This window comes from Oncorhynchus kisutch, linkage group LG15 (assembly GCF_002021735.2).
Source record: "Oncorhynchus kisutch isolate 150728-3 linkage group LG15, Okis_V2, whole genome shotgun sequence".
Lineage (NCBI taxonomy): Eukaryota > Metazoa > Chordata > Actinopteri > Salmoniformes > Salmonidae > Oncorhynchus > Oncorhynchus kisutch.
The window spans coordinates 8568758-8581514 of record NC_034188.2 but is presented as its reverse complement, the minus strand read 5'-3'; the positions used below and the strand labels follow the sequence as shown (position 1 = coordinate 8581514).

Here is a 12757-nt window from a genome sequence, read left to right as displayed (position 1 = left end):
ATATCTATTTTGTCATTTGTCAGTGTGTGTGGCGACTGACCTCTTTGGATGCCTACTCTATGTCAAAAGGCAGTCTTCAGCACTATAAAAGTGATAAATAACAACACGAACCCCAGTGAGAGAAAAAAAAAACATTGGAGACTGGGCTCTGGATTTGTATTGGCTGAGAGTGAAATGTGCGTCAGCCTGTTGTCACTGCGTGGAGAGATCACACTGAATAGATGATTAACCAGGTCCCAGGGGAAGGAGAAGGAGCGGACAGGTCCCTCTCACTTTCACGATGCGGGGCATGCAGGAGAGTATGTGGGTCCTACCTCTGGTTCTACTGGGGCTGTTAAAGCCTTGGGCTGCAGGCGACTCACTCAGTCAGGTAATTTCCCTTCTGTAAATTGATTAATATATTATATAGCCTAGTGATATTACGATTGACACAATATAATTTCATTTGACAAATATGGTTGGGAGAACTAAATTGCTACATAGGCTAATATATTACAGGTGGCACTTTGTTTTTATCGTTTTGGTGTAGTCAGTTATGATTCTGTTTATTTCACAATCCAGTGGATGCTGTTAAATTTATTATTTCTATCGGGGGGACTAAACATTGACTCCAATCCTTGGAGCGTCACGCGAACCATTACGCAAAACTCGGCTGTTATCTTACTATCATTGTAAGTGACACGTCGTTGGAATGGACGTTTCCAGAAAACCACTGGCCACCTGATAATCGTAATAAAAAAAAAACACCATCCGACAGATACAATTAGGGCTGACCCTGTTTAGTCGACTAGTTGATTATTTGGTCAATAAACTGTTGGCTGACTGAGATTTTTTTGTTGTTGTCAAGCAGTCGCAATTTATTAAATTTTTCATGGCACATGAGATACCTTTCCTGACAGATTTGCGCCAGTCTCAGTGGACTAATCCATTGCGTATGGAACAGTCCGTGAAGCACGCGTGCCGCGAGACTATTTGTCTTGGTAGCCAAGTAATTTGATAAAATTGATAAGTGAATTGCATTCGTTTCTCAATTGCATTGCTTTTCCATAAGTGACTACTGCTTTGGACCTGACACCGTTTGTGAGAGTATTCCTTAGGCCTACAGTAAGCCTGTGTGTGAAGATAATTTTCCTTGGGTATAATTTAAAATGTTGAGTCAATAAGGTGAGTGCAGCTAAAATGCACAAGGCACGTCTCTCTCCAGAGTGCGCTCTCTCCCGCCATTTCACTCGCATTCATTGTTTCATAACTTAATTGTGTGAATCTACAATGTTTGTTTGGTTACGTAATTTATCCAATATACACTACATGACCAAAAGTATGTGGACACCGGCTCGTCGAACATCTCATTCAAATATCGTGGGCATTTAAAATGGTATTGGTCCCCGCTTTGCTGCTATAACAGCCTCCACTCTTCTGGGAAGGCTTTCCACTTGATGCTGGAACATTACTGGTGGGACTTGCTTCCATTCAGCCACAAGCATTAGTGAGGTTGGGCACTGATGTTGGGCGATTAGGCCTGGCTAGCAGTCACCGTTCCAATTCATCACACAGGTGTTTGATGGTGTTGAGGTCATGTCTCTGTGCAGGCCAGTCAAGTTCTTCCACACCGATCTCAACAATCCATTTCTGTATGGACCAAGCTTTGTGCACACGGGGCATTGCCATGCGAAACAGAAAAGGGCCTTCCCCAAACTGTTGCCACAAAGTTGGAAGCACAGAATCGTCTAGAATGTGATTGTATGTTGTAGCGTAAATACTTCACTGGAACTAAGGGGCCAAGGCCAAACCATGGAAAACAGCCCCAGACATGATTCCTCCACCACACTTTACAGTTGGCACTATGCATTTGGGTAGGTAGCGTTCTCCTGAGCATCTGCCAAACCCAGATTCTTCCGTCAGACTGCCAGATGGTGAAGCGTGATTCATCACTCCAGACAGAGAACGCGTTTCCACTGCTCCGGTGTCCAAAGAACGGTACCGTTCTGGCAGCTTGTGTGGACTACCACTTCGCGGCTGAGCCTTTGTTGCTCCTAGACGTTTCTACTTCACAATAACAGCACTTACAGTTGACCTGGACAGCTCTAGCAGGGCAGAAATTTGACAAACTGACTTGTTGGAAAGGTGGCATTGTATGATGGTGCCACGTTCAAAGTCACTGAGCTCTTCAGTAAGGCCATTTTACTGCCAATGTTTGTCTATGGAGATTGCATGGCGGTGTGCATTTGTTTTTACACCTATCAACAATGGGTGTGGCTGAAATATTAGAATCCACTAATTTGAAGGGGTGTCCACATACTTTTGTATATATATATATATATATATATATATATATATATATGGTCATTCGGTCAAGGGCCAAGTGTCTGCGGGTTTTCAGTCTTCCCTTGTGGTTGATTGATGAATTAAGGTCACTGATTCGTAAGGAAATCACCTGGTTGTTTAAGTCTTAATTGAAGGGAAAAACCAGCAGACACTAGGCTCTCCATGGAATGAGTTGGACATCCCCTGGTTTAAAGCATCAGACAAGCTCAGTGCATATATAATACAACACATAGGGTGTGTATATATATATATATATATGGAAAACATCTATTGGTCGAAAGAACAGACGACACTCGGTTGACCTATAGCGTACAGTCCTTTACCATTCTCATTGTGGACACTTTTGAGCTCACAACCTACAGTGCCTTGCAAAAGTATTCATCCCCTTTGGCGTTTTTCCTATTTTGTTGCATTACAGCCTGTAATTTAAATGTATTTGGATTTCATGTCATGGACAAAATAGTCCAAATTGGTGAAGTGAAATGAAAAAAATGACTTATTTTAAAAATGAGAAAAAATAGAAAAAGTGGGAGTATGTATTCGGAAATATGTATTCACCCCCTTTGCTATGAAGCCCCTAAATAAGATCTCATGCAAACAATTACCTTCAGAAGTCACATAATTAGTTAAATAAAGTTCACCTGTGTGTAATCTAAGTGCCACATGATATGTCACATGATCTCAGTATATATACACCTGTTCTGAAAGGCCCCAGAGTCTGCAACACCACTAAGCAAGGGGCACCACCAAGCAAGCAGGACTATGAAGACCAAGGAGCTCAAGGAGCTCAAACTGGTCAGGGAAAAAGTTGTGGAGAAGTACAGATCAGGGTTGGGTTATAAAAAAATAACCGAAACTTTGAACATCCCACGGAGCACCATTAAATCCATTATTAAAAAATTGAAAGAATATGGCACCACAACAAACCCGCCAAAAGAGGGCCGCCCACCAAAACTGACAGACCAGGCAAGGAGGGCATTAATCAGAGAGGCAACAAAGAGACTAAAGATAACCCAGAAGGAGCTGCAAAGCTCCACAGCGGAGATTGGAGTATATGTCCATAGGACCACTTTAAGCCGTACACTCCACAGAGCGGGGCTTTACGGAAGAGTGTCCAGAAAAAAATAAGCAGACATGTTTGGTGTTTGCCAAAAGGCATGTTGGAGACTCCCCAAACATATGAAAGAAGGTACTTTGGTCAAATTTTGTTTTTTGGCCATCAAGGAAAATACTATGTCTGGCGCAAACTCAACACCTCTCATCACCCCAAGAACACCATCCCTACAGTGAAGCATGATGGTGACAGCATCATGCTGTGGGGATGTTTTTCATTGGCAGGGATTGGGAAACTGGTCAGAATTGAAGGAATGATGGATGGCGTTAAATATAGGGAAATTCTTGAGGGAAACCTGTTTCAGTCTTCCATAGATTTGAGACTGGGATGGTTCACCTTCCAGCAGGACAATGACCCTAAGCATACTGCTAAAGCAACACTCGAGTGGTTTAAGGGGAAACATTTAAATGTCTTGGAATGGCCTAGTCAAAGCCCAGACCTCAATCCAATTGAGAAGATTGCCAGGCCAGTGCGGCGAGGTGGAATAGACCGCACTGGGCTGTGCTGGCGAACCGGGGACACCATGCGTAGGGCTGGTGCCATGTACCCCGGGATGGTTCTCAATCAGAGGCAGGTGTCGTTAGTTGTCTCTGATTGAGAATCATACTTGGGTAGCCTTTTCCCACATGTGTTTTGTGGGTGATATATTTTCCGTTTCAGTGTTTGCACCATTCGGGACTGTTTCGGTTTTCATTTTGTTTCTCTTGTTCTTTTTGTATTCTGTATTCATTCTCATTAAATTACATTATGGATACATACCACGCTGCATTTTGGTCCTCCGATCCTTCCTACTCCTCCTCCTCAGACGAGGAAGAATAAAGCCGTTACAGAGGGCAACTTTGAGGGCCCAGAATAGTTAATACAATGTTGCAAGTTCGATAGCCTAGCTCAAGCCAGACCCAGTTGATAGTTGATACAATGTTTCAAGTTCATTGCAGACAGGAGTAGAGAGATAAATGCAGTTGAAGAACATGAACAAACCCCCATGCTTAGCCAGTGTGATTTATAGGATATATTTTCTACTTGCAATATTTTTATTTGTTGGCTTTATGTAGGCTAATTTGACCTAGTTGGCAATAGAACAGATACGTTATTATAATTTAAATTAAATTGTTCTACGAAAATGTGCACATGAACATCATAATTGGTTTGGTAGAAATGGTAAGATAAATTGGCATTCCACATGAAAAAGGTTGCCGGCCCCTAGTGTAGCCTATTACCCGCACCTTCAGGAGCGTATTGACAGGCCAGCAGCAGCGGGAGGAGGAGGGGGGGGGGTTGTGAATACCTTTTTCTTCTGGTTATCTTGATCTCTGGCTCCCTCTTGAGTCATTTATGTGTTTATTATTTTATCCAACGTGCTGAAAGCGCATGTCATTCGGTCAAGGGCCAAGTGTCTGCGGGTGTTCGGTCTTCCCTTGTGGTTGATTAATGCATTAAGGTCACTGATTTGTAAGGAAATCACCTGGTTGTCTAAGTCTTAATTGAAGGGAAAAACCAAAAACCAGCAGACACTAGGCTCTCCATGGAATGAGTTGGACATCCCCTGGTTTAAAGCATCAGACAAGCTCAGTGCATATATAATACAACACATAGGGTGTGTATGTATGTGTATATATATATACATGGAAAAATCTATTGGTCGAAAGAACAGACGACACTCGGTTGACCAAGATGTATTTTAGTCGAGGACCCTAGACAGAGAAATACACATTATTCATTATGTAAAGAAAGTAGAATACTAGTGGTTACATTCTTGGTTAATTAGGAGGCACAGATATCACTATTGGATGTCATTGATTAGTTTAGATTTTTGTTGAAGATTGAAAACTGGTTCTATGTGTTTTGACCTATTTTCTAAAGACGAACAGCTGATAGCACCACAAGAAAGTATATGCATAAATAAAGACACTTCAGGGAAAATGGCTATACAGCAGAGAATATGCATAACCCGTTTAAATGTGTGTGTGTTGATCCTCAGGTGTGTGATCCATCTAAAGATGGCACGATCTATAACTACAAAGCTAAGACACTGAATGGGAGTCGTTCAGTCTCCCTCAGTGAGTACATGGGGAAGACCGTCCTCTTCGTCAACGTAGCCACTTACTGAGGACTCACCTTCCAGTACCTGGGTAAGACTGTCTGGTTTAAGACTAACATTATAACAGTATACTAACAGTGGAGTTAGCAAGCTGCAGTAGGCTAACAGTGGAGTTAGCAAACTGCAGTAGGCTAACAGTGGAGTTAGCAAGCTGCAGTAGGCTAACAGTGGAGTTAGCAAGCTGCAGTAGGCTAACAGTGGAGTTAGCAAGCTGCAGTAGGCTAACAGTGGAGTTAGCAAGCTGCAGTAGGCTAACAGTGGAGTTAGCAAGCTGCAGTAGGCTGACAGTGGAGTTAGCAAGCTGCAGTAGGCTAACAGTGGAGTTAGCAGAATGCAGTAGGCTAACAGTGGAGCTAGCAGAATGCAGTAGGCTAACAGTGGAGCTAGCAGAATGCAGTAGGCTAACAGTGGAGCTAGCAGAATGCAGTAGGCTAACTCGAGGCTTCACAGTAGACTGGCCCCACGCTTATAGTCTTGGGCGGTATACCGTATACCAGGGAATTTCAAAATACCAGGCTGTATGATTTCCAATACCGACGTGCGTGCTACGCCACTGCTTATAACTAAGAGATAGAATAAATATAATCATAGATATAATCAAATCCTATTATATCCAGGTCAGGGCTCCAGCTATGCATCTGCTTTGCTAACCTACTAGCTAAGTGACTAGATGTCAAGATCAAGCTTCTTGATTATTATAGCAGACATTCAATCCCCTCCTGGTTCAAGATGCCTGTTGCCTATAAATAGTTTTTTTAATAGCACCGCTTGTGTGCAAATTCAATACTACCGTATACCCTAGTATGGTACAGGAAACATGAACATCTGGATACAGCCCAACCTTACCCACACTTCGTTTAATCCCCAAAACCATGTATATCCCTCTTACAATGAGCAAGTCCACACATAGACTAACAGGCTTGACTGACTGAGGCCTAGATTCAATCCGATCAAGCGTTAACCGGCGATAGCTGTCACCCGCATAGCTGACGTTTTGGCTGTTTTGGAGGTGGGAACTGCTTTGGAGCTGTCAGATCGGTGAGCTGCTGCTCTTGTAATCATTGTCAGGAAGCCACACCCAGAAGGAGGAAGTGTTCAGGCTATATAGAAATAATGACGTTCTAATTGAAAAATCATTAAACGAAATCATGAGGATTTCTATCAGCCTAATGGAGGTGCAGATTACATCTCACATTCCAGTGTTGGAGATTGTAAACAAAGGCTGTTAATGCGACTCCATGCGGCCAATGGCAATGTCCGCTTTAGGTATAATGCCGGGAGCCGCTTGTGGATTTGACAGAGCTAACGCAGTTTCAACTCACGACACATTTAAAAAACAACCGCAATGCAGATGTCGGTTCTGATCCTAGGAATGGAGCCCCTAGAGTGCTCAGCAACAAAGACAAAGGCTAGTCCATGTGTGATCAGAACAGGGGAACTGTAGTATATATACCTACCTACCTAACTGTAGTATACGCCCTACTTTAATGTACATTGTTTAGAAATCCAGATTTTTGACCTCAAGTTACCCAAAGGGGTTTATGGGATTGATCTTGTTGTTGTGTCATCTTTCTATTATAAAATCTTTAATCCAGCTGTGTGTGTGTATGTGTGTGTGTGTGTGTGTGTGATCTAATCAGAGTTGAATGCACTACACGAGGAGATGAAGGATTATGGGTTTACCATTCTCGGGTTCCCCTCCAATCAGTTTGGAAAACAGGAGCCAGGAGAAAATCATGAGATTCTGGCCACTCTAAAGTAAGTATTGTTTGTCTCTCAAAGACCCTTTAACAATTGAACAGTCATTCAAAATACATATAAAGTGGTCTAATGTATATGATATACTGTATGATATACTGTACATTACCAATGTTTTTATTATGAAGGTGAAATAAACCTGAAACTAATGCAAGTGTCTTGCATGCCAATAAAGGCAAATCCTCTGTCAATCAACAGAGCTTCATTTAGTTTGTGAAAAACATCCCAGGATTGGGAGATCAGTTTCTGAGATGCGATATACAGATCCCTAAAGTATAGCTCGCTCTGAGAATAAGCAACATTCCTATGGTATCTGGTCCCTCTAGCCCACCTTAGACTCTACCCCTGGCCAGCTTAAACCCCATGTTCACCAGACTGTTAACCCTGGTTTCACCAGTGTCTGCCTTCGGTATATTTGGGTTTATAACCTGGGTTGTTAACCTCTAGTAAAAGCAGAGATTGTATGTTTAAGAAGCTTAACAGTGTTGTGGTTTGTGTTCGTGTCACATAGTCTGTCTATCTAGGGCAATAGCTTAGTGAGTTTGGCACCCATTAAAAAGGTCCTTTAAGTTCTCAAAAGCATGTCTAGCCAGTGTTTGTGTCCCAAATGGCACCCTATTCCCTAAATAGCGTGCTACTTTTGACCAGAGCATTATGAGGCCTGGTCAGATCCTTATGGGGCCTGGTCAGATCCTTATGGGGCCTGGTCAGATCCTTATGGGGCCTGGTCAGATCCTTATGGGGCCTGGTCAAAGCCTTATGGGGCCTGGTCAAAGCCTTATGGGGCCTGGTCAAAGCCTTATGGGGCCTGGTCAAAGCCTTATGGGGCCTGGTCAGAGCCTTATGGGGCCTGGTCAGAGCCTTATGGGGCCTGGTCAGAGCCTTATGGGGCCTGGTCAAAGCCTTATGGGGCCTTGTCAGAGCCTGGTCAGAGCCTTATGGGGCCTGGTCAGAGCCTCATGGGGCCTTGTCAGAGCCTGGTCAGATCCGTATGGGGCCTGGTCAGATCCTTATGGGCCCTGGTCAGAACCTTATGGGCCCTGGTCAGAACCTTATGGGCCCTGGTCAAAAGTAGGGGACTATATAGGGAATAGAGTACAATTTGGGAGGCAGCCCAGTGATAAGTGTATCTTTCTCTCTCCTTGGGTTCCAGGCATGTCCGACCAGGAAATGGATTTGTTCCAAACTTCCTGCTGTTCCAGAGGGGGGATGTGAACGGAGACACAGAACAAGGAGTCTACACTTTCCTTAAAGTAAGCAAGTGTTTAGAGAAAGTGTTCAGGAAACGCACTCAATATTCCCAGGTTTTCCAGAAATCCCAAAACCTTCAACCAAGGACTTCTGGAAAACTTCAACATTGGAAAGTTATCAGAAACAAGTTGACTGATTGTTGTCATCCTAGTGTACAGGGGAGTCAATAACACTTTGTGGGCGATTTACCTGGTCAGATTCCCACTATAATCCTGACTGAATTATTGGACAGATACTGTGGCTGTGACAGCTGGCAAAATCACTCTGTAACAGAAACGGAAGTGGATTACACAGAGAGAACTATACCGTAACATTCACTGTGTCTATTGGGTACAGACATTGTTTTTAATAGGTCTAACAGTAAAGCCATGTCATTTAATGGTACAAATGTATTACATTTTTTATTGTGGCATGAACACAACCAGTCATGATGTTTTCATCTGATTGTCAAATAAATCACTTCAAAAAGTAGGCTACCTCCGGCTGCTCATGTTCGTCCACTCCAAATAATCCCAGCATCCAAACAGTGCACTGTGCACGTGCCATTTAATGAATGGAAAGAGACCTCTGTTACAAACAGGGTCATTTGTATTTCGTATTCCTCCCAAGGCAGCAGCTACTCTTCCTGGGGTTTATTATGGATCCCCATTAGTTCCTGCCAAGGCAGCAGCTACTCTTCCTGGGGTTTATTATGGATCCCCATTAGTTCCTGCCAAGGCAGCAGCTACTCTTCCTGGGGTTTATTATGGATCCCTGTTAGTTCCTGCCAAGGCAGCAGCTACTCTTCCTGGGGTTTATTATAGATCCCCATTAGTTCCTGCCAAGGCAGCAGCTACTCTTCCTGGGGTTTATTATAGATCCCCATTAGTTCCTGCCAAGGCAGCAGCTATTCTTCATGGTGTTTATTATAGATCCCCATTAGTTCCTGCCAAGGCAGCAGCTACTCTTCCTGGGGTTTATTATAGATCCCCATTAGTTCCTGCCAAGGCAGCAGCTACTCTTCATGGTGTTTATTATAGATCCCCATTAGTTCCTGCCAAGGCAGCAGCTACTCTTCATGGTGTTTATTATAGATCCCCATTAGTTCCTGCCAAGGCAGCAGCTACTCTTCATGGTGTTTATTATAGATCCCCATTAGTTCCTGCCAAGGCAGCAGCTACTCTTCATGGTGTTTATTATAGATCCCCATTAGTTCCTGCCATCGATCCCCATTAGTTCCTGCCATCGACACCCATGTGCACATGTGTGTAGAGTGTGTCTTATGTGTGTGTCTCTTCACAGTCCCTGCTGTTTCATAAGGGGTATTTTGTCATTTTTTAAATCTAATTTTACCGCTTGCATCAGTTAGCTTATGTGGAATAGAGTTCCATGTAGTCATGGCTCTATGTCGTACTGTGTGTCTCCCATAGTCTGTTCTGGACTTGGAGATTGTGAATATATCTTTGGTGGCATGTCTTGTGGGGTATGAATGGGTGTCTGAGCTGTGTGCTTGTTTAAACAGACAGCTTGGTGCATTCAGTGGCTGAAAGTGATCAATCTCTCCTCCACTTTCAGCCATGAGAGATCGACATACATATTATTAATGTTAGCTCTATGTGTACATTTAAGGGCCAGCTGTGTTGCCCTGTTCTGAGACGGGTGTAATTTTTAGAGATCCCTCTTTGTGGCACCTGACCACACTACTGAACAGTAGTCCAGGTGGGACAAAACTAGAGCCTGTAGGACCTGGCTTGTTGATATTTCTGTTAAGAAAGTAGAGAAGTGCTTTTATTATGGACAGACAACTGTAATGACATTCAGCAGGTGTCATTAGGCCTACAACACTGGCTCTATTCATGGTTGCCAAGGGAAACCATGCTTAACCAAAAATGTGAACAAGAAAAAAGCGTCAGAGCGAGCGAAACAGCACCCCTTTGTCCCAGTATTTTTAGCCCATGTATCTCATGCACTCTGGACAAAAAGAGTATAACTTGGGATCCTTCCTGTAGCTCTCGTAACATCCTTCTGATAGGACAACATAACCCACCCAACGGTAGTTCTAACCCTGTCTTCTAGAACTGTTCTAACCCTGTTTTCTAGAATTGTTCTAACACAATAACCCTGTCTTCTAGAACTGTTCTAACCCTGTCTTCTAGAATTGTTCTAACACTATAACCCTGTCTTCTAGAACTGTTAACCCAATAACCCTGTCTTCTAGAATTGTTCTAACCCTATAACCCTGTCTTCTAGAACTGTTCTAACCCTGTCTTCTAGAATTGTTCTAACCCTGTCTTCTAGAACTGTTCTAACCCTATAACCCTGTCTTCTAGAACTGTTCTAACCCTATAACCCTGTCTTCTAGAATTGTTCTAACCCAATAACCCTGTCTTATAGAATTGTTCTAACCCTGTCTTCTAGAACTGTTCTAACCCTGTCTTCTAGAACTGTTTTAACCCTATAATCCTGTCTTCTAGAATTGTTCTAACCCAAGAACCCTGTCGTCTAGAATTGTTCTAACCCTATCTTCTAGAACTGTTCTAACCCTGTCTTCTAGAACTGTTCTAACCCTGCCTTCTAGAACTGTTCTAACCCTGTCTTCTAGAACTGTTCTAACCCTGTCTTCTAGAACTGTTCTAACCGTCTTCTAGAATTGTTCTAACCCTATAACCCTGCCTTCTAGAACTGTTCTAACCCTGCCTTCTAGAACTGTTCTAACCCTGCCTTCTAGAACTGTTCTAACCCTGCCTTCTAGAACTGTTCTAACCCTGTCTTCTAGAACTGTTCTAACCCTGTCTTCTAGAACTGTTCTAACCCTGTCTTCTAGAACTGTTCTAACCTTGTCTTCTAGAACAAACTGTTCTAACCTTGTCTTCTAGAACAAACTGTTCTAACCCTTTAACCCTGTCTTCTAGAACTGTTCTAACCCTATAACCCTGTCTTCTAGAACTGTTCTAACCCTATAACCCTGTCTTCTAGAACTGTTCTAACCCTATAACCCTGTCTTCTAGAACTGTTCTAACCCTGTCTTCTAGAATTGTTCTAACCTTGTCTTCTAGAACAAACTGTTTAACCCTTTAACCCTGTCTTCTAGAACTGTTCTAACCCTTTAACCCTGTCTTCTAGAACTGTTCTAACCCTTTAACCCTGTCTTCTAGAACTGTTCTAACCCTGTCTTCTAGATCTATAACCCTGTCTTCTAGAACTGTTCTAACCCTGTCTTCTAGAACTGTTCTAACCCTATAACCCTGTCTTCTAGAACTCCTGCCCGCCAGTAGGGGACAGCTTTGAGAACCCCACCAACAGGCTGTTCTGGGAGCCCCTGAAGATCAACGACATCAAGTGGAACTTTGAGAAGTTCCTGGTCGGACCGGATGGGAAGCCCGTGATGAGGTGGTTCCCCCGGGTCCCAGTGTCTGAGGTTCGGGAGGACATCCTCAAATACTTCCGTCAACTCTTCTCCCAGTCCACCCAGCAGAACATTGACTAAGATTTTATGTGCCGATGTGTCCCAAATGGCACCCTAATCCCAAGATAGTGCACTACTGGAAATTCACCAGGGCCCACAGGGCTCTGGTCAAAAGTAGTGCACTATATTGGGAATATGGTGCCGTTTAGGATGCAGCCTGTGTTATCAGGGCTGGGGTCGATTCCATTTCAGTGGAGTAAATTCCTGTATTGAAATTCAGCCTAAAGATTTATTAGATTCACCTTTTTAGATACATGAAAACACTGGACTGGTGTCCAGGGTCCAGATTACACCTCTTTCTGGACTAAACAGCACTTTCAATGGAAATTCTCCAATGAGTATGCTGTCATTTTATTCCAAGAGTAGGCTTCATCTGGATCAAGGAAACCAATGTCATTTAACTTTTTTCCCATGGCTTGTCAAAAACCCTCTGACAAGCCATGTCTGTGTATTATAGAACATCATTCAACTGATTTGTAGAAGAAAATGTCAATCAATTCAAATGAAAGGCTGGTTGTGGGTAAAGGGTCGCTGGTCGTAGAGGAGGTGGCATGTTGTATGAAGGTGAGGCTTGAAAACAGCGCGTCTGTGGTGCCAAACCTGAGTTCTAGGGTCCAGGCCAGTCCTTCAGTGCATTCAGGCTGGGCCTGGTAACCCTGGGAGCCATGTTACCTCCTGGTCCTGCCACCCAGTGCTGCTGCCTGACTAATTAATGTCAATAAATCACGTCAGTATAACATGGTGCCAAGTTGTTCCTGTAAAC

The 12757-nt window shown here is 43.3% G+C and overlaps 1 protein-coding gene across 1 annotated transcript; it reads left to right on the top strand.

Moving 5' to 3' along the window:
• The first annotated feature begins 205 nt into the window (after positions 1 to 205).
• LOC109878036 (glutathione peroxidase 3-like) lies at positions 206 to 12738 on the top strand. Its single transcript, XM_031789568.1, has 5 exons — positions 206 to 370; positions 5421 to 5571; positions 7181 to 7298; positions 8452 to 8551; positions 11785 to 12738. The coding sequence occupies exons 1-5, from the start codon at positions 281 to 283 to the stop codon at positions 12013 to 12015; spliced, it is 690 nt and encodes a 229-aa protein (XP_031645428.1). The 5' UTR covers positions 206 to 280; the 3' UTR covers positions 12016 to 12738.
• Positions 12739 to 12757: the final 19 nt, after the last annotated feature.